At 44.5% G+C, this 21087-nt stretch overlaps 3 protein-coding genes across 8 annotated transcripts; 1 reads left to right on the top strand and 2 right to left on the bottom strand.

Annotated features, from left to right (window-relative positions):
* Window positions 1-656: 656 nt before the first annotated feature.
* On the bottom strand, window positions 657-5303 carry alg5 (ALG5 dolichyl-phosphate beta-glucosyltransferase). 2 transcript variants are annotated; one of them, XM_027001539.2, is made up of 10 exons: window positions 5010-5303; window positions 4763-4931; window positions 4555-4601; window positions 3621-3698; window positions 3231-3323; window positions 2674-2787; window positions 2295-2354; window positions 1937-2088; window positions 1233-1318; window positions 657-1024 (listed from the first exon to the last, which is right to left on the bottom strand). In XM_027001539.2, exons 1-10 carry the CDS (start codon window positions 5073-5075, stop codon window positions 909-911), a joined length of 981 nt encoding a protein of 326 aa, XP_026857340.2. In that variant the 5' UTR covers window positions 5076-5303; the 3' UTR covers window positions 657-908. The 2 variants fall into 2 exon arrangements, with proteins under 2 accessions (XP_026857340.2, XP_026857341.2); XM_027001540.2 differs by having other exon boundaries at window positions 3621-3689.
* Window positions 5304-5620: 317 nt separating this feature from the next.
* On the top strand, window positions 5621-8681 carry exosc8 (exosome component 8). Its single transcript, XM_027001586.2, has 11 exons — window positions 5621-5684; window positions 5972-6008; window positions 6145-6208; window positions 6385-6458; window positions 6542-6587; window positions 6663-6768; window positions 7405-7450; window positions 7542-7638; window positions 7723-7843; window positions 8226-8332; window positions 8464-8681. Exons 1-11 carry the CDS (start codon window positions 5668-5670, stop codon window positions 8580-8582), a joined length of 834 nt encoding a protein of 277 aa, XP_026857387.1. The 5' UTR covers window positions 5621-5667; the 3' UTR covers window positions 8583-8681.
* A 124-nt stretch (window positions 8682-8805) lies between these two features.
* Window positions 8806-19401, bottom strand: supt20 (SPT20 homolog, SAGA complex component). Of its 5 annotated transcripts, none has more exons than XM_027001582.2 (23): window positions 19311-19401; window positions 19089-19124; window positions 18747-18872; window positions 18362-18488; window positions 18090-18193; window positions 17600-17716; window positions 17324-17377; window positions 16893-17032; window positions 16090-16246; window positions 15826-15882; window positions 15405-15479; window positions 15099-15268; window positions 14900-14932; window positions 14450-14567; window positions 13975-14071; window positions 13588-13734; window positions 12927-13212; window positions 12630-12775; window positions 12467-12522; window positions 12237-12353; window positions 11521-11620; window positions 11064-11152; window positions 8806-9459 (listed from the first exon to the last, which is right to left on the bottom strand). In XM_027001582.2, exons 1-23 carry the CDS (start codon window positions 19311-19313, stop codon window positions 9304-9306), a joined length of 2511 nt encoding a protein of 836 aa, XP_026857383.2. In that variant the 5' UTR covers window positions 19314-19401; the 3' UTR covers window positions 8806-9303. The 5 variants fall into 5 exon arrangements, with proteins under 5 accessions (XP_026857383.2, XP_035391554.1, XP_035391555.1 ...); XM_035535661.1 differs by having other exon boundaries at window positions 12630-12772; XM_035535662.1 differs by having other exon boundaries at window positions 18362-18485.
* Window positions 19402-21087: the final 1686 nt, after the last annotated feature.

Genomic DNA, 21087 nt, shown 5'->3' with positions numbered 1-21087 from the left:
AATGACAGCGTGCATATGCAGCGACCTCTTTGATCACATGCATTTGGCAGGCTGCACTCGTTTCCAATACAGAAGCACGGAAAAATGATACACGACGGTCACGGTAAATCCATCAATCAAGGTTGCCGTATGACATCCAACGTTAACACTGCACACATAAATCAGCACTTTCCAAAAGAACGGTATAAGCCGGTTCATAGAAAAATGGGCAGCTTACATTTAGGTGTATGTAGACCTTTGTTTTTATATATTAAAAAAAAAAAGTGTTTAATGATGGTCCCTGTCTCTTAGGAAGCCTGTAAGAGAGAGAGAGAGAGAGAGAGAGAGAGAGAGAGAGATGAGGGGGATAAACAGGATTATCCCCATGGTGCAACTCAGTGATATATGACACCTGTGTCATGCTGTTATTGTGTATTTTATTGACTGAATGTCTGGGGTGTGAAGATCCTTGTTTAAATAAATGCTGTACTTACATGGAGGTTTACAGGAATGCCTCAACAAATTAGGTAGCCAGTGTATTTTTGTTTTCTTGGCTCCAGCCTACCTGTTAACCTGTGAGCAGCTTGGTTCATATTTCTACATTATCTAAACTGTTCATTTTCTCAAACAGTAATATTAACGTTCTAAATGTCTCATAATAAAACACTTTGTTATACTGATTGTTATACTCTTTTATTTGGCCGACCATGTTCAGGGCTGTTTAAATCAAAAACTCTATATGTTGCTCAGAAACCACAAGAAAAGTAAAACGTTTACGGTTCACCAAAATCATGACAATAAAAGATTACAGTTCGTACGTAGTTGGACACAAAGTGTGGTAGCCCTGGCCAGTCTGTCATTTGTGGCAGCACATTATGTTCATGGGAACGGCACACTCATGCACATCCACATGGCTGCAGAAGGAAGGGCTACTGGGTTTTTCTCAGGGGCTCCAGTCTCCAGGCACCGGTGATATAACGGAGTCTAATGAACACTAGATCTTTGCCCATCTGCAGCCAACTCCAGAATGGCACCAACTTTGACCCTAGGAAGACACAGTGGGCACGAACTACTTCAAAAGCAAGAATAACCCAAGAAAAAGCTAAACTTGAACAAATTACACAAAAAGGAACATTTCAAAACATGTAAGCAGCATTACCTCTTTCAATTTTCAATATATCAAACACTAAGTTGATCATTTCAATACTGTAATAATAACCGACTGTGAAACAGTCTACTACAATGGCTCTTGCCTTCAATCTCCGTCCAGTTGACTGCCACTTCTGCTACAGGTATCTTCAAACGCTGGGCTACGTAGAGGAGCTCCACATCAAAAGCCCTGCAAAAAGCAGGAGAACAAGACTTTACCCCGACGCATCAGTAAAAGCGGGAGAACAAGACTTTACCCCGACGCATCAGTAAAAGCGGGAGAACAAGACTTTACGACGCACCAGTAAAAGCCAGGCACAGTTTCATGTAGCCGTCATCGCTAGGATATTCAGCACCCAAGGACGAAAAATGAATAAAGAATGAAAATAATGACGTGCCAAAACAGTAGGGGTAAGCCTACTGTTACCCCCCCCCCCCCCAATAAATAGAAACAAAAATAAAAAAAATAAAAACCAAAACAGAGGAAAGATGCTGTTTTTATGTCACTGGCGTTTGGTTCATTTAGAGAAGCTTCTACAAGTAAAAGCGTCCTTGAGTGAAATTATTTCCATGCTGTAGCCTCTGCTTTGTTGCTCACTCCTGACTGTGGCCCCAGGGAATAAAGACCCATCCCAGAGCAGCCTCAAACCTTTGAAAGCACGTCCCACCAATTCACATTTGTGAAAAACAAAAAATCACACTTGCTTTCATCCCATCCACCATGTCCATCCCCATCAGCAAACCCACTCCCGAAGCGTGTGCCAGGAGCTCTGAGCCGCGGCGGTGGCCCACGCTGTGCTCTGCTCACCAGCGCTCCACGTGCAGACTGCTGAAGGTTCGCAGCGCTGCCTCACGTGTGAACAGCTTGAAGCCACACTGAGTGTCCTTGATCCCTTTCACACAGAAGAACCACACCAGGAAGTGGAAGCCGTACATCAGGAAGGTACGGAACAGGGACCTCTGGAATGGGTTACAGGAAGGAACAAAACCTTCACGGTCAGTCTACTCAGTGACAGATCATTCCAAGCTTGGCTTTCACACCAGCTGATAACCGTATGCAATATTCTTCATTAATGGGTTTGTGTTCACTAGCTAAGAGCACTTAGAAGCATGTAAAATGAATTCTAGGTTTATTCTAGATTTACTTGTTTACAATCTCTAAATACCTGAGCCACCGATTCTTTTTCCAGGTGAGCCCTGGATCCACAGGAGATAGCCATGTTCTCCTATATGCGTGCACGCACGCGCACACACACACACACACACACACACACACACACACACACACACACACACACACACACACACACACACGAATGCAGACTCAAAATATATCTATTTACTGCTGAAGAGCAGGCAGGATAAGCTTACAGGTGCTTACGGCCTTTTGGCTTTAATACATTGTCACTCGATATACTCCCTGGTGGTACAACATCACACCGCTATGCAGAGCGGAATTTACAGCTGCATGCCTCCAAGCCCCATGTGCTTGGGAAAGACGCAGCGCATTGGCATCTGTTATGGGCGAAGAGAATAATGCCCCACCGGCTTCGGACTGAGGTTCCGCAGGCCGGCCTCCACCTTCTCAATGTCAGCAAACTTTGTGGCTCCGTCCGCGTCCGCCATCAGGACGAGACGGCCTCGAGAGCTCAGGGTGCCCTGAGGAGAGGAACGCAATAGAAACAGTTTCCAGGATGACAATCCTCCTACCGCCAGCACAGAGAGCACTGCATCAGGTGCATGTGCTGAGGAAATGCACACAGCAAAGGCAAGGCAGTGTGGGGATGTCAAAAGCACCGATGAAGTGGAGCTCTGTAATAAATGTTCTGAACTGTTGAATCAGGAATTCAATTAAGATCCTGTCAGTGATTGGCTTTTGGCTTTAGAAAACCAACACACTCGAGACCACTTCCTTTTGTTTACAGTGAGAACACATTCTTAAATGTGTTACTGCTACCGTAAACAAATACAAACTCATGAGCAAACCAGTGTTTAACTTTATTCTGATTCTTTGACGTGCTCAAGTTAACATTTTTATAAAAAATAACATCATCAGCAGCGTATGTCGGGCATTAGATGGGGCACACAGGGTGAGGACTCACCATGTGGACAGCAGCCCCTTTCCCACGATTCTTTACTAGTGTAAGTACTCTCACTTTGTCTGCCCCATACTTCTTGGTGTACCCCAAGGCAACCTGGGAATGCATAAACCAACGCATGTGTAAACTGATGACGCACCGCCACAGTAAACCAAGACAGAATGATCGACTCAGTAAATAGACACTAATGTGTCGGCACACATTTTTAATTAAATACTACATTTCTTCAGAATTCAGATTTGCCCACGTGCAAATGAGACAAAAACGGAAAAGCAAAATCATCAATGAATAAACTTGAAGTGCCCCTGATTAAAGTCCCATGCAGCTGAATACGTTCGACAGAATGTGTCTGAAAGTGAGAAATGACAGAGTGAAGTGACAAAGTGATCATACCTCTGTGGTTCTGTCTCTGCTGCCATCATCAACTATTATGACTTCATAGGTGAATGATGGGTTCTCCTTCTGCACAGATTTGCAGTCAGATCGCTCTAATTATATTGCAGCACTACACTAGATTATTCAATCATTTACTGTATACTGTACTACCCCTTACACAGTCTCTCCTACAGTATTATTCTGCACATAAATATTATACCTGGCCACACCATAATGCTATTACTGCCATATACCTCCTTACTCACTGCCAACCACCTGTTTTGTTTCATGCAATTTCTGCATTTATTATTACTTGTTGTCCATCGTATTTTGTGCAATTCCCTTATTGTATGTGCAATACCTCCCCTCTCCCTGTATTTCAATATTTAACCTTGTAATTTTATATCTTTTCTTTATAGGTTATTAGTATACTGCTGTAGTATAAGAATTCCACTGTATTTATAAATGCCCTGTATTCTGCAAACATATGACAATTAAACCACTCTTGATTCTCTAATCACTAATTCAGTTGACAAACTGCAGTACTTGAGGATAAAACAATGTTTAGTGTTTAACCTGCTTAAAGAATCTCATCGAAACTTTAACTAACCTAACCACAATCAACAACACCATTAACTAACCTAAGCACAATCAACAACACCATTAACTAACCTAACCACTATCAACAATGCCATTAACTAACTTTACCTAATTCAACGCCAGTCAGTGAAGCGTGCATTCCACTGTTGTGACATTGTTTTGAATCGCTCTGATTTAATTCACTTATATGATTGAAAAGGTCTCCATCTTGTGGAGAACATCGTATACTGCAGCTATCCACGCATTATAACTGGTATAGCAGGTCAGATATTAAGTCACTCAGCTAGCAAATGTCTCCATGAACAGAAGTATTGCACTTCATTATTTTGGTTCTGCTGGATGAATAATGTACCTGTCTTTTCTCCAAGTACGCCATGGCTTCTTCCATCATAACCGGCACTGGGGGTAGGAGCACGACAAAAAACCCTATTATAATCCTTCTATACCAGTATCACAATAAAATATCTGCTAAAGTAAATGTGTCGTCATACAAAAGGTTCTTTATCAATTACTAATAATCTTAGCACTTAGCCAGAAGGTTAGTAGTTTAAACAGCTTACATCGGAACTCCTCGTTGTAGGAGGGCACTACTACAGACAGTTCCCGGGAATGGGGGTCAGACAGACTGGGGAAAGGGTTCTTCTCCCCCCCAGGGGTAAGGAAGTATCTCTCCTGATCGCGGCTTGTCTGGTTCACCATACCGGCGCTAACATGGGCAATCAAAACAACCTAAAGAAATAATAAAGCAAACCCCTGTAACGGTGTGTTACATGTCTCGATCCGTCCAGGTGAAAACGTCGCGCTTACCAAAGCCAAGGCGAGCACAGCCAGGACGAGCAGAGCCTGGAGCACGGCACACAGACACACGTCCATCCTCCAGCTCCTCAGCCAGCGCACGAAGCACAAACACCGGCTTACTGGCACATGGCATCAAAGGAGCTTTTATTTTTAATTACAAAAAAACCGCAGGGACTAAGAGAGCGAGCGTGACGCTGAGCTACGGAAGGTACAGGGAATCCGTCATTGTTAAAGTTTACTTCCACTCACCTAAGAAACACCTACGCGGAACTAGACACTAGCACACCACATCATCACAACGAAGCAACGTGGGTGTCTCCACAGCGCCCTCTGCTGGACGGGAGACGTGGGTGTCTCCACAGCGCCCTCTGTTGGACGGGAGACGTGGGTGTCTCCACAGCGCCCTCAGCTGGACGGGAGACGTGCGTGTCTCCACAGCGCCCTCTGATGGACCGGAGACGTGGGTGTCTCCACAGCGCCCTCTGTTGGACGGGAGACGTGGGTGTCTCCACAGCGCCCTCTGTTGGACGGGAGACGTGGGTGTCTCCACAGCGCCCTCAGCTGGACGGGAGACGTGCGTGTCTCCACAGCGCCCTCTGATGGACGGGAGACGCACAAGCCTCCATAGCGTCGTTACCATTTTCCCACGTGGTTTCTTTAGTGCATCATGGCGGCTGGTTTCAAGTAAGTGCGACAGAAACAGCATGTATATTATTTACGTACATAGGCAGTTACACAGCTCACGAACATCCTTTATTTAACTCATTACTGACACGATTATGTGGCATCTTTTGATGCGGACGGCGGAAATATAACTATGGCCATAACACCTAAGCCAACTAGTTATTCACCTAGCTAGCTGGCCGGCCCCGCTAACTAACAACATTCAATATTTTAATAATTTGGCTTCACTTGAGCTGACCCGGAGTGCTGAAATGAGAGTTATCAACTAATGTGACTTGTTTTGTCAGGACAGCAGAGCCATTGGAATATCACAGAAGCTTTTTGGTAAGTTGGCTTATTACTGTAAATGGTATTAGGAATGGTATTTGTCCATTGAAGTAAGCTACTAGGTGGATAAGTATATTGCTGTAGTTTCTGATAACTGCATCTTTTGTGGTATCATAAACGAACCCACACGCAGAAAGAAAACTGCCGACCAGATGGGAGGGAACTGGGAGAATTCAGACCTACAACATTAAATATTGGTGAGCAACAAGTTGCTTTTTGAGGTGTGCACTTGGTTTAGAAAGATGTATGGTATTCAGTTTCTAAAGAGGTGTATAATTATCATGATGATAATCCGTCTCAAGAATGAAGTATTATTTTCAAGGTGCTGAGGTACATTGAGTATAACGACTTTAAACGTGTGCTTTATATGTAGGTTCAATAAACACAGCTGAGGGCTCAGCATTGGTGAAAATTGGAAACACAACGGTCATCTGTGGCATAAAAGCAGTAAGCATCCTGCACTTTGAATATAGCCCCGATGTTGATCCAAGTTCGGTTTTTCCTGTTGCTGAGTTAACATGTTTTGACAGGAATTAGCCTTGCCATCTAGCGATGCTCCAGATAAAGGATATATTGGTAAGTATGTATCAATAATTATCAAAAGTACTGTGACAGTGACTGAAGTTTTGATTTGCCCTTCCTGTGTTTCAGTTCCGAATGTGGACCTGCCTCCACTCTGCTCCTCCAGATTCCGACCTGGTCCTCCCGGAGAACAGGCGCAGACAGCCAGCCAGTTCATCGCTGATGTCATCGACAGGTGAGGGACATCGCTCTCTCCAGGAGGGCGTTACTGCACCCCTGTTCACTTACTGAATTAGTGAGAGTGCTGGACCTTGTAGACATGTGGTCTACCACTCTTAATGCCAAGGATCCTGCACAAAAGTTTTAAGGGGCATTTTGGTGGATTAACACACCTCATTTAGACTGTCAACTAACTACTGAGCTCTTTATGGACTAAATCGAGGGAGTTCTAAAGAATGAGATCGATCTGTGTGGGCATCTTTTATAATTTTTGTTGATTTACATAAATGCAGCGAGCAGAGTAGCGTCCACATCCCGGTCCTCATCTCTCTGTATGGAAACGCCACCCACAGCAATCGTTCCCATCTTTTACCCTTTTTGCATGTTATTCCTTTCACCGTTTCAATGACGAAATGACTCGTACGTATGTCTTGTTTGTCATGTGCACAAGTATGTTTTAGTAAATATATGCATACAGGTCATTTCAGGAAAAGGTCTTTTTACACTGATGACATTTACAAATATGAATGTGAGCAGGCCAGGCAAAAGGTGTGAATACAAGGCCTGTAATTGGCCAGTTCTTTGGCCTGTATATTCCGCATTCTGGATTTGAAAGAATGAAAACATTAAATGGCCTTTTCTCTAATTTCAGCTCTAACATTATAAAGAAAGAAGACTTGTGCATTGAGAAGTCAAAGGTAGATCGCTAAATATTTACTTAATCTAAAAGACTAATTAAAGGCGTAATCTCCGTAAGGAGATAACTGTATGGATATCTGTGTACTTCAGTTGTGCTGGGTCCTGTACTGTGACATCATGTGTTTGGACTATGACGGAAACTTACTTGACGCGTGCATCATAACCTTACTAGCAGCGTTAAAGAATGGTAAGCAGCGTTTGTGTTTTAAACATCAATACGCATGACCTCTTGACACGTCACTGATCATGCATTTTGATGTCCTCCTTCCAGCCCAACTTCCCAAAGTCACAATTAACAAGGAGACAGATTTAGCAGAGGTGGAGCTGCAGCACAAGAGACACCTGCAAATCCGCTGCCACCCGGTCGCCTCGTCTTTCGCAGTATTTGATGAGTAAGTGAATGCCGCTGCATTCTTCATAATTGAAGGGCTTATTTTAAATATTGCTTAAAATATTCCTATTCGTCAACCAATCCAGAGAGGTTGTACATGGCAGTGTACATATTTCTCCTTTTGCTCTGTAGCTTCATACATCACTTTAAAAGATTGTGCAGAACAAATGTGACGTATACACGTGGGACTGCATTGCGAGGATGTAGTGTATGCATACTTGACATTAACAGTACACCTGACGCACTGAAGCTTCTTTAAGAATCTATTACCAACCTTCATGAGCCAAGCCACAACCCTAACCAATTGTAGAAGAAACTGTAGAACTGCTCGTCAGATCAGTAGAAGGCGAAGTCTGAACCAGCGGTTTGTTGTCCTTCTGCAGCACAGTGATTATAGTGGACCCTACAGCAGAAGAGGAAAGCTTGTGCAGGGCATTACTCACTGCAGTCACAGACGAGGACGATCAGCTCTGCGCTCTCCACAAACCGGGTGAGGGGTTCACTTAGGTTAAACGTAATCGCCGTGTATAGTGTAGGCTGTAGTGAGTAATCTGTTGTTTGGGTCTCATAGATACGTCTCATATTTGTGACACAAGGTCACAAGGTTTGTTTTGGTTTTAGGAGGCATTTCCTTATCAGCAGAGAAGCTTCAGGACTGCATAAGCCGAGCTGTAACACGCAATCGCGAAATCAGCAAACTCATTGACAAAGTCATCCAGAGCACCGAGATGTCAAAATGAATGGGGGAAGACACATTTTATCTAAAAGTTGTATTTTTCACTGTCAATATATATTTTCTTTTATCACAATAAAACTGCTGACAAAGACCATTTACAAAACGTCTGCCTCAGTGTTCAGAAATGTGATCCACACCCCTGTTCCTGACTTTTCCCCATAAGAATATACATAGGCTACCCCTTCAGTACAACAAAATGCCAATTTTAAAATGTGCCGTACAAAAACTGCACATGTAATTGCATGCTGGGAGTATAAGGCCCATCACTCCAACAGCCAGCCGTAGAAAGTTTCTTTAGCAACCACCTAGTTGACCAACAGGAGTTCCAGGATCATCCGTAGGATTCGCTGCAGGCTGTGTAAGACAGCCTCTGGAAAGGCTCCAGTCTTGGGCCAGAAGGATCCCACGGAAATGTTAGGAAGGAGAAAATGAAAGCATGCCTTGGAGATCCCTAAAACAACTGTCTCATATCTTTTTTTTGTTTGTTTGTTTAAAAAAATATGATCTTAAATAAATGTACCAAGCTCTAAAAATCCTTGTTCAAAATTATGTACTCATTTGGCCTGAAGTCAAGTAGATATATACCATGTCCTCAGCTACAAAACTCAGGGAAAAACAAAAGGAAAATAATTCCATGGTTGTCATCGTCACAGTCAGGAAAAACGCTGACCAAGCACACCGTCTTCATGATGGGCGGGTCCTGGATGTGTGGGCGGGGCCGGTAGTCATGATTTGGGGAGGGGCTGGGGCGTGCTGCGTTTCCTCTTACTTCTTGCTTGATTGGCGGAATGTTGCCGTGGCAGCGCTGCCCCCGGCCCCGCCCCCGCCGCAGCCATAGCCATTTGCTGCTGCTGCTGCATTTGGTGTTGCAAGAATTGCAACTGCACACAGGAGAGAGAGACACATATCAAGTTGGCATCTGTGACGCTGCAGTCTTTAAAGTCTCCTCTCACAGCTTGCCATCTCTTCCACTTATGGAAAAATTTAGAGTTTAATCCAGGCAGTGGTTTTGAGGTCCATTTTACCACTGGCAAAGCATCAGCTTCAAAAAGGACCCACTATGTATTTTTACACCATTAAAATCAGCTATATTTCATTTTTAATATTGCTTATTAATCTAAATTATACTGACTGTAAACTTTAACATTCACCCGCTTTGAATAGTTACGTCCCATCCCATCATTATCTGAGCACTTGTGAAGTAGAAGTGTTTTGCTGAGGCCCAGTGGCTGTGAGAGGAGACACATTTACACAGAGTTCATTAGTGAATATGACCGGTGAGTTAGCAAAAGCTGAACAAGGCAGAGGAAGAAGGTCAGGGAGGCTGGTGGCGGTGGGACAGGGAGATGAAGGGCACATGAGGAAGAGGAGGAACAGTCAAGCAGCACCAGTAAATATCAACCGCTCAACTGCCCAACAGCGCAAATCAGCATTTAATCAGCTCCCTCTGTGAAATGCACGCCCACACGCGTGCGTGTGTGCACAGTCACTCAACCCTGCCATGCTGCTTTTATGTGTATTGTAAGACACCAACCTCAACTCCTGTCATAGGTGGCCCTGTGCTGAAGTTGTGACCGGGTGTGGGTCCAGGAAAGGAGTCGGACAGTTCAGTAATACAGAATAAGGAGTGTGGAGTGATGGGTAGGAGGAATAAAGGAATCCTAGCTCCCCATGCAAGTGACCACACAATCCCCCATTACATCAGGGAAAAAAAACATTCAGGAAACAAATCTACTACTGGGTATATATTTATATTTATATTTATATTTTTATATTTATATATGTCTTGTGAGCAGTTGATATTTAAAACGGGTGCCATGAGCCAAGTGAATGTTACAGAAAGCCTCTTAAAAAAAAAAAAAAAAAAAAAAAAAAAAGGCTTGGACAGGCAAAAGCCAAAACTCAGGTATGGCAAGAAAATCCTCAGCAAAGCTCAGTTAGTTCATCTATGAAATTCAAAATCCAGAGGGCAGCTACGGAGATGTTATTAGAGCTGCCTTTGTGAATGACAGTATCAGATGCTGCAGCTTTTTGGTATAAGGCATTTCATCTTAGCACTGGACACATAGACATCTTACATACAAGACACCTGCCTTTGTTTTGGAGAGACCTTAGAATCCTTAAAAGCAAAAAGCTAAAAAAAAATAAATAAAAAAAAAAGTGCCAGACATTTTGGTAGTGGAAAATGAATGTTTCATATGCTGAAACAGCGCAGTAGACAGACTACAGTAGCAGTAGGCCTGTTTTTGTTTTTTCTTTTTCTTCAGCTATAGCTAACCTGCCAAATATGAACTTTCCCATACAAGACTACAGTGCCAGAGCTGGCACTACAGACAGGGCAAGGCCTCCAGTTTAGCTACTGTTCTGCACAAGGCCAGACAGTCGGTCCTGGCGCCGGGCCGTGTGGTCGGGGGGACGTGAGGTGCATCTGGCAGTCTGATATTTAGATGTCTATGGGTGGGTGAGGTCATAGTTGCTGCATTACTTGGATCTGTGGCTGGTGCTGCTGCGGGAGTCTCGGGGACGGCAGGCTGGACCCAGAGCCCTCCAGACCACAACCCAGCTGGGACAGCACTGCCACGCCCAGTCCGGCCAAGGCCAGGGCCGGGACGAGGAGGAAGAGGACAGCAGGGGGGTGGGGGGGTGGGAGGGACACAGAGGAGGTCGGGAAGGAAGGAAACAGAATGGAGTAGAGTGGTAGTGGTGTCCACCTCGTGTAAATCAAACAACCAACCAACCCACAGAATCAAAATGGAAACACAATCGTCCTCGCCGGGTCAGTGGCCTATGCTACAAATTATGGGCAGATTATTAGTATGTCTACTGTTTGTGTTAGTACCAGTTAGAGACATTTGAATGTAGATTTATGTAGATCGTGGAGGGAGATAATGGAGTACTAGTTGCAGGTGTGTGGGGGTGTTTTCACGTGTGTACACACGCACCTGCTGTTTGTGGAGACATGAACCCCCCCACCCCGGTGAGGTTGATGACAGCTGTCTGCTGCGTGGCTAGCCCCTGCTCGGCAGTCAGGCCCTGCTCCGTCTGCTCAGAGAGACACTTTCCCAATTAATGACTAGTAGAGTAATAGAGCTTATGTGTGTTTTGTACTTTTAGGCATCCGCATTGATTCCTGTATTTCTACAGTATTCTAGTTCATTGGTATACTGGACTCTAACCTGCTGCACTGGCTAGGATGTATTCTATGAGTAAAGCACTTTCGTAAGTCGCTCTGGATAAGCGGTTCTGCCATATGCTGTAAATGTAAATGTAAGCACTGCATGCTTACCATAGAGAACCTTTCAATTAAGTGTTTTACTCTGCACCAGTACCAAGAATGGATTCAACCTTGTTTTTCTGAAGTCTCTCCTATTTTAACAGTAATACACTTTCAAACCATCAGTTGTTTTCCACAGGATTCTCAGTACATAGCACCAGTAGCTGAGCTGGTAGAGCGGGCGATGCATGGTGCTAGTAACATCCAGATCATGGATTAATTTCCCAAAGTGCACACACACTGTCATACCGATAAATATGTAAGTCTCTCTGGATAAGTGTCAGCCAAATACCACACGTGTAAACGTACTGTAAAGTGCATGACAATCCCCGACTAAAGAAAAGATTTCCTGGTGTCCTTCGGGGTAACTGTTGTGAAACTCACCGACTCCCCCTGCTGCTGGGGGCTGGAGGTGGCCGATTGGCTGCTCTGCTGCTGCGGAGAGAACTGGGACAACTGCTGCTGTGGCAGGGAGTTAAAGATCAGGGGCGTAGTGGGGATCTGAGCCAGGGAAACGAAGCGAGAGAACATAGGGTGAAGCCCCTCACTACCTACCCCACCATCACTCTGTCATTCTGCTGTGTGTAATAACCCTGCCCTACTGCCTTCCTCACCTGCAGAAGGTTGAGCGGTCCCAAGCTTTGGGGATTGTTCAGGCCAAAAGGACTGCCTGCGGAACAGGAGAGCACAGGAGGTGAGGGAACAGAACACGCAGTGCCATGCATTACTGGGATCTGGGCCACGACTAGAATTCTCCGACCACCAGCACAGAGGTACCTGCAGGAGCCGCAGGCTGCATGGTAGGCAGGGTGCTGGACATCAGGCCTCCAGGGGGCGGGATCCTCAGGTTGAACCCAGGCGCCAGTGCACTAGCACTGCAGCCCAGCATGGGGTTCGAGCCAGTCATTAGTGTCTGTGGACTGCTGTGTGCCACACACACAAAACACACACAAAACAGACGAATTAAAAACACGATCAAGATCAAAATGAAGTGCGTTTGGCTGCCTTCCGTTCAAACCCTTAAGAGAGCCGGAGGGGGGCGGAGCATGAGAACAACAGAGAGGAGCTGCATACCAGACGGGGCCCACCACGTTGATAAAGTTGAGCCCGGCCGGGTTAGTCATGACCTGGGAGGAGGTGGTGCCTGTGCTGATGGACGTGGGCAGTGGGATGGTCATGACAGGCAGTGCCATCTGCTGCTGCGGGGCGAAGGGGGCGAGTAGCGTCGGCTGCTGTGGCACAGCTGGGTCCTGAGGGGTGGGTGTCCCCGAAGGCGTGGCGCTCTGAGTGTCCAACGGGTGTGGCGTGGAACAGGGCGTGTTGGTCGGGGTGGGCGTGGATGGCTTGGGTGTTCCTGATCCTGAGAGGGCAGGATGAGGAGATACAGGATGGGCGAAACAGGATGGGCGAAATTCACAAACACACTCAAGTCTAAGGAACAAGTTTAACTACCAAATTTCAAGATTTAAACTGCTGTTGTGTCGTGCTGTTGTGTCGTGGAAATATAGGAAAAGTGCTTGAAATGTGATAAAGCAGTTTTTGCAGTTTGAGCAACAAACAAAACAAATACAGATGACAGATGGTGGTGGGAACATTTGAGAAATTAAACGTTTTGCAGTACTGTGGCCGTCCATGACTGGAGTTTGACACTTTACTGGAGTTTAAGTCCAAGTTCTTCTTATAATCAGAGCTTTACAGAACGAAGCAAGGTGTAGCAGATGCGCAAGACACTCACTCTGCATAGGGGAGAGCGCCGCGGGGGACAGCAGGCCGACCTGACTCAGCTCCACCGAGTGCTTCCGCGACAGACCCTGACCCTTGCTGGGCGGAGGGGTCGGACACTTTAGATGCCCACTGGGGGCTTGTGTACTGTAGGGGTTTCCTGGAACACCACGGGTATACAGGAAAAACATCAGTAGTACATGTAAAGGAACAAACCACTGGGCTCTATGTTCTTTTGACGCTAAATGACTGCCAATAACAAAGCAATAACAACACATCAGCCTACAACTCTTTAGTGATTCTTTTTGTTTTGTTTTGTTTTTTCCATCTTGAAGTATGTTTTAACCTCCATCCTGGATGCATGTTGTGCTGTGAGGGCATGTTGAGGGCAGCTGTCTACCTGAGGAGCCCGAGCCCAAGGACAGTTTGATGGGGGGAGGTTTGTGTTTCACACCCTTGCCCAACACGGAGGACTGCACTGACGAGAATCCGTCCACCTTCAAGCACACGGATCAGAACAATCAACCCCATGGCAAACACACAGGTGAGACAAGGCAAAAGAGGTGCAAAACAGAGAAAACTTTCACCACGTGGTTTTTCAGCCTGGTACATTTCTACCTTCCACTGCTTTTCCTGTTTTATAGAAATTCAACGGACAAGTGGTAAGTGCGACTATCTCTGTGATTCCCATTTGGTCTTGAGCGGTTGCAACCCTCCCCTATTATCACCTAAAACAGTTCCTCAATGCTGGACTCCCCTTGCCCATCGTACCATGCGAAGTAAAGTTCCCCCTGCTCCAACACACCCTTAGTAAAGGCTCGATGGCTATCTGTGTTGAGTTGGGAAGCTCTGGTGCACAGATTCAGGCTCCTCACCTCAATCTCTCTGGCAGGAGAAAGCTGGCACTGTGCTCCCACACTGCTGGTGTTGTGCAACATCTTCACCTCACACTTCACATCTGTCTCGTAAACGGCCTTATACTGAGCCAAAAACCTAACACACACAGGAGAATGTGATCCATAGACAGCACTCACATTTCAGATGCACATCCACACACAACACAGCAATCATGATAAAGCATCCTGACCCTGTCCACCCTCTGTATTACACACATTTATTACTACCACCTGGTAACTGCTATTTGATTATGGCCCAATCACTGCTGTTTTAGTCATCATCCAAATTTTCAAAGCTGTTCAATGGTCCTATCATGAAATAAGCATGCTAAGAAACATGAAATTACATGACACAAATACAGTAACAACACAATGCCATGTGATGGCACATGATATAAACAAAGCACAAATTACAGCTTGAGAACTCACCGGTCTGCATCTACTTTTGAACCAATGAGGAACCTGCCAACAATGAAATATAACAGGGAGGTGTGAACGTGTTGATAATCTTAGAGAAAGTGCCAAATCTAAGGCATATACGTTATATATACTGACACTGGTATCTATCGCTCCATTAATATGAAACAAAATCTTAATCATTCTAAGAAGGCAGCGTGTAGGTTCTCACGGCGGGTGAATGAGGTGCAGCTCTGAGAAGTCCTCGTCTGCTTTGGGGTCTTTGGCACTGTAGATTTTTCCGTACACCAGCGGGTCTCCCATAGACTGGAAGATGGTGACCTTCGTCCTCTGAGGCTGGCCACCCACTTCACACTCAAAAATGTAGTCATCTTTTACATCCTGCGCGAAGAGGGAGACCACCACCACCCAAAGGACCGCCATCAGCTAAACCTACGTGGACGCTTAAACACGAGACGGACTGATTTTGGGAAAGACATGAATGGTACTCTAAAAGTAGTACCAGCCAAGTCCTTACCTGGGCAGGCCAAACCTGCGTAGGCTGAGAATCCTCCAGTTTGATCGACTTCTCCACCACAGCATACTTCTCTACCTGAACAGGAACAGCAACCACACCACTGACCTCCAGTAACATGGCGAAGACAGATCTGTTCAGGTACACCACATCACCTTTACATAAGGCTTCGTGGAAGGTATAAAGTTTTAAAGGCAACGGAGCAACTGCACCACCTGGAGCCGAATGCAAACAATGGCTACGTTTATACATAAGGATTGAAAGAAAATGTAACCCCCTATAGAAAGAATCTGGTGAAGCGCTAAATGGAGCCTTCCTAGCACAGGCAGTCGCTCCGCTTATCTAACCAGAAGTGCGCTCACACAGCTGTGAATGAGAGGGAGAGCAGATGACACGGGTGGACGACGGCATCAGAATGACTTACATCAATCTCTGCTGGGGCAGTAAGCTGGCAGCTGTTCTGCTTCCACATGTCCACGCACTGCAGACAAATGCAAATAAGTGAGCCCATCTCACTCTCTGTATCCCGCAGCAACCAAACAAGCAGACTACTCGAAACCTTTACACAGCCTATTGCTCTTTTGAGTTAAATTTGGTAGATGAATGATTAATTTCTAGTCTTATTCATCATGTTGCCTAGGCACATTCAGTGAGGACTGCATGGAGCCAGGGCAAAGTTGCCCCTCACGTTTCCGGCTTTGGAGATCTTGAGGTCGATGAAAGGTGCAGGTTTCCTCTCCTTCCTCTTGTGCAGGTAGTCAAGCAGTCTGAGCTGGGGTGGTGTGGGCAGGTGGGCTAATTCCTGCTGTCGGTTCAGCGCCGCCCGTGAGTACCTCTTAAAACACCTGCAGCCACACAACAGCACCATCACACTCTCTTGCACCCCACACAGGCTGCAAAATGACCGCTCACAAAGCACAATCACATAATGCTGTAAAATCAAAAGGGAATACAAAACACTTATTTCAGCCTAAGCTGCTTTTTGGGAAAAAAAACACCACCCTCATGATGCTGCCCTTTAGCCAGTGCAAAGAAGCAGACTAAATGTCATCCCACTACATTCTCAGCACACAGCAGTTCACATGGCAAAAACAGGCTGAGAAACAAACACAGGGCTCATTCTCTCCATTGGCTCTACTGAGTTACAAAACCACAGTACAAACACACTGAGCCATCCATCTCCTTCCCTGATGCTCTTTTCACTGTTACTAACCACAATTTAAACAATTTGATTGGTGAACCCATACGGGGCAAGGTACATATAAAATATACTCCATGGTCTGTTTAGCACCTAGATGCCACGGCCTGTGTAAATGAATCTAATGTAAAATTTTCTGCATACCATACGCACACATTTAGATGAAACATTCCTGCCAGATTCTCTGAACACAAAGGGTCTGCCCAATCACCCACAGCTCGCAAGCAAACACACACCCCCACAAACCACACACCTCCCTTAACCAGCAATAGCAGAAGGAGAGCATCAGTTACCGTTTCATAGAGTGCGTGTTCATCTTCTGTTTGTTGTAGAGCAGCCGGTTGGCGGTGCAGGTCACAGAGACAGACGGGTCCAGGCACAGAGGCTCTGCTGTGGCCAGGATCAACTGGCTCTCCAACTGCAATTTGTCATCCTACACACACACACACACACACACACACACACACAGACAGACAGACGCGCACACAGACATGCACACGAAAGCACTCCCATCTACTTCTGTTCTATGGTAAAGCAAAGCTGACCTGGGTTTATTCCTGTACCTACATGTGACACATCCATAAGCCTAAAAGTGTGATAACCACAGGAACTTTTGCAAAAGAGAATTATTTAATCCCAAACCTAACCCTTACTTTACTAAGACCAGCAAAACTGACTTGTTAAGTTCTGCTTTCAGTATGTATGCTAACAGCAGTGGTTTTACCTGTGTCCACTTGTGGTGATCGTTTGTCATAGCATGGACATCACAGATTAATGTCTGTGGTAAAGTAAAGAAGATCTCAGAATTCAGAAAGAGTGCACACACAGTTACCACAACCAAAAGTACAGATTCACATACCCAGGGAAGACATGATTTCCCAATCAGCGCTGATTATAAGGCATTTTATAAACCTGCACGTAATTTTGAAAACACACATGCCAAGACATTGACCAGCCTGACTGTCCTCAGAGGGCCAAAGCAGTAGACCCTACTGCACACCTGCATAGTGGGTCTCAGCAGTACATGACGGCTCTGGTAAGAGGGCATCTTAGCATTCCCTGACTGTCGGTAATCTCGGACCTCTGCGATGACGCAGCCACAGTGGAATATGTTCACCTAGAAAAAGAGTTTTGGGCAACACTGAATACATATAAATTACAAGTAGAACATCTAAAAAGAAAGCAACCAATCAGAAACCCTAATGTTCCTGACACTGAGCCTCAGTTAGGAATTGGTGGCCTAGAATGCACAGGAAATACAGGTTTTTTGCCACACTTTTTTTGGCATTGTTGCCGGTTGAAATGGCAGAACCAACCAAAACCCTGCAAATTTCTGTCTGGAACTAGAGATTAAGAACCAAAATCAAGAACAATGAAAATGAGATGGTAACATACATGTTCAAATAAGTCTTTAGATATGTGAATATCAGTGTGAATGTCCAAATAATTTGAATGCAAATCACTGCATTGTCTTAAGCACTACTGTTTACTTGTGATTTTTCTAGAAGGTCCACCAGGATGGGTGGCAGCTCCTCTGCGTCCAAGTAGTCCAGCAGTTCTCCTTCCTCATACGGAAGACGAATTGTCTCCGAATCTAACAACAGACAGAAATATACCAAAGCTTTCTCTGCAGCTGTACTGCATGTCTAATGTCTGGGTCTATATTAGACATAATATAAACAACAATAATGTCACAATGCTGAGGAAAGTAGCAAAGCTAGCATTAAATAAATAAATAGAAAAAACCTTTTTAAAAGCATACCAGATCCATTTTTGCCTCTAAGCATCAGTGAGTATCCTTCATTTCCAGGGTACAGGTTGACCACCAGGTATGAGACTGACTCCTGTGAGACAAGCTTTTCCAGTAGATTCACATTTCTCCTAAGCTTCTGTGGGAAGAGAAGCTACATTATTAATACTGCAGCGCATCTAGTACTAATCACAAGTGTCTAGTACTAATCACAAGTATCTAGTACTAATCACAAGAATCTAGTACTAATCACTGACTGAGCAATATGGAACACTCACAAATGTCTCTATTTCAAAACATCATAAAGTCAAAATCAAAATGACAAATACCGAAAGGAATGAAAAAAAAACTTTGAAATATTAATACTATGAAAACAAACTTGGTTTGTAAATATTACCTTTAACTCTGGCTCTTTTTCACACTCTTCAATGTACAATTCATAAAGTTTCTGATATAAAGATTTTCTCCCGCTGGAAGAGACCCTTCTCCTAGCTGGCCGTTGACGAGCACTTTCAACGATGTACTGGACGCAGATGGGGTTACATAATTTAGAACATCAATTATTAATTTCATCTACTGCACTCATTGGTTTCAACTAACCAAACAAGGCAAAGCCTTTGCAAATGACAAGTCACAATCCAAAACAATTACACAACACTGACTATAGAAGTCTATATGCACTCAAGAGAGAAAACATTATTTAATAGGCTCATTCTAATGAAAACATCTTAAACCATACCTCAGCCCGATCCAATGCATATTCTAGGACTTGTTGCTGCAAAGGAGACCAAAATTTCAAATGGAGATACTAAATACACATGACTTCCCTCATACCAATTTGAGAGTAAAAGTGACTTCTCATGTGAATTGGACCAAGTAGTATACATAAATTATGAAACAGAATATTGGTACCAAAAAACCTAAGTACATTCAAGAAAGGAAGAAGAACTCGTAAACTTACCATTGTGGTCCACCACCAGTTGCTCTGTGACAGGAGGCGATGCTGTCCTTACCCCAATACTGTCACGTCCATTGACAGTCCATTCAAACCCTAAGGTCAGAAAGGCATCTTGGCTTTACAAATGTATGTTCCACAGGATTTACTGCTCAATCGATTGTTTTTATCATGCCATCGTATGAGACATAGATGACATTAAAAAAAAACGGTAAAGCAAACTTAGTGATGCTCATTAGAATAGCTAGTTAGCCACTTAGCTAGGCACTGGACATTTTGCCATCAACTGGCTAGCAGTGTGGCCAACTTACAGATGCACACCTTTAGCTGTTCGTTAAAAGATGACAAGACACCTGACCGTTGTGAGTTAATGCTGTAAAACGATATTTAGAAGGGACACCAATCTCACAACCTCAGTGTACCAAGCTAGCTAACTTCACTGCTCGACGCGCTAACCATGGCTACAACCTCCACTACTAGCTGCTAGCTTAGCTTAGCTTAGCTTAGCTTAGCCATCTGGCTTTCAAGAATTCTGCAAAAGTTAACAGAGCACGACGAGCGGCGGTACAGACGCAGTAAGCGACCGCTACGACAAACAGAAGAGCGGACTTGCCGGACGAGATGCATATCCGCAGTTTTAAATTGCAAAGCAACAAGGAAAAAATGTTCTTCCAGTGCCTTCAATGAAAAAAACTCACAGCAGCCATTTTCTTCCAGTGTAACAACAAAATCCAAACTTCCGGTGAGAGTAGTGGGCGGAGCCGAGGTCCCCGGTGAACGTGCTGTGCGTGCGCGCATGAGAGAGGTCCCCGTTAAAGTGGCGGTGTGAGGCGGGTTGTCAAAGTCTGCAGTTTCCACTCTACTCTTCTGGATACATTATGATAACGTCTAACATTTATTTGGTGCATTGTGATGAAAGTAAAACATGCATCTTAAGTTTGCAGCGATACAGCAGACTTCCCCTCCAACTCCTTACACGAACTGTTCCTAAAATTGACAGAGCAATTCATAAGTGTTAAACTGTCAACAACACCCACAATGAATAATAAATGTGTATGCTAAATTCTTAATAGGCCCTGTGAGTCAGGGCGGAGAATAAACTCCCGGTACATATTTTAAGCATATGGAACATTATACTAAAAACTCCAGCAAATTAAAGCACTGATAAAATCAAACGTGCTAAGCATTTTTCATTCCCAGTACTTACATTATGGCTGATAATGTATTTATGAAAAGAGCAATAAATAACTGCTGAGTGCTAATAGTAATATATTGTATTGGTATGGCACATTTCCCAAACATGCTAAAGCTAACTGCAAATAAAGTTTCAGATAAGGAATTTGTAAAAGGTTTACAAATCAGATCGCTGTCAGTACTGGGATTTAAGTAGACAAACATGTTTAGTTCATCTGTAGTTGTATATCACTACGATGATGTTAGGGTAGATATCATAAGCTTTCTTGAATATGGCACTTATATTTTAAGTGCCAAATTCAAGTTGGGAGTCATATAATTGAATAACAATCTGTGGAGCCAAGATCTTAGTAATGAATTATCTGAACAAGGAAGAACGTTTTTTATGGTGACCAGCTAGAACAGGGTCCACAGTCCCCAGGGCTGAGATATAAGAAACCACAGCATCACAGTGGTTGAGGAGGAGCAGAGCAGAACCCATGCTGGCTGAGACAGGGAGATTGTTTAGGTCCCAAAAGATTCATGACATTTCTGGCAGCTCAACACTAAGTCAAAGAAGTCGACCCCTAAAGCACTAGCTAATTAATTT

This window comes from Electrophorus electricus, chromosome 17, assembly GCF_013358815.1.
Source record: "Electrophorus electricus isolate fEleEle1 chromosome 17, fEleEle1.pri, whole genome shotgun sequence".
Taxonomy (NCBI): Eukaryota; Metazoa; Chordata; class Actinopteri; order Gymnotiformes; family Gymnotidae; genus Electrophorus; species Electrophorus electricus.
Note: the sequence above shows the minus strand (reverse complement) of the source record. Positions and strands in the feature narration are given on the sequence as shown.

Bases quoted from the DNA above. Each gene is read 5' to 3' on its own strand.
- exosc8 (XM_027001586.2), top strand. The intron at 6,588-6,662 runs GTAAGTATGTAT...CCTGTGTTTCAG, and splicing joins TCCAGATAAAGGATATATTG to TTCCGAATGTGGACCTGCCT. The intron at 7,844-8,225 runs GTAAGTGAATGC...GTCCTTCTGCAG, and splicing joins TCTTTCGCAGTATTTGATGA to CACAGTGATTATAGTGGACC.
- supt20 (XM_027001582.2), bottom strand. The intron at 15,269-15,404 runs GTAAGGACTTGG...CTCTTCGCGCAG, and splicing joins CGCAGGTTTGGCCTGCCCAG to GATGTAAAAGATGACTACAT. The intron at 11,621-12,236 runs GTGAGTTTCACA...CTCTCTGAGCAG, and splicing joins CCCAGCAGCAGGGGGAGTCG to ACGGAGCAGGGCCTGACTGC.
- alg5 (XM_027001539.2), bottom strand. From the start codon at position 5,075: ATGGACGTGTGTCTGTGTGCCGTGCTCCAGGCTCTGCTCGTCCTGGCT. The intron at 3,324-3,620 runs GTATGATCACTT...ATGCATTCCCAG, and splicing joins GCAGAGACAGAACCACAGAG to GTTGCCTTGGGGTACACCAA. The intron at 2,355-2,673 runs GTGGGGCATTAT...GCACGCATATAG, and splicing joins GGAACCTCAGTCCGAAGCCG to GAGAACATGGCTATCTCCTG.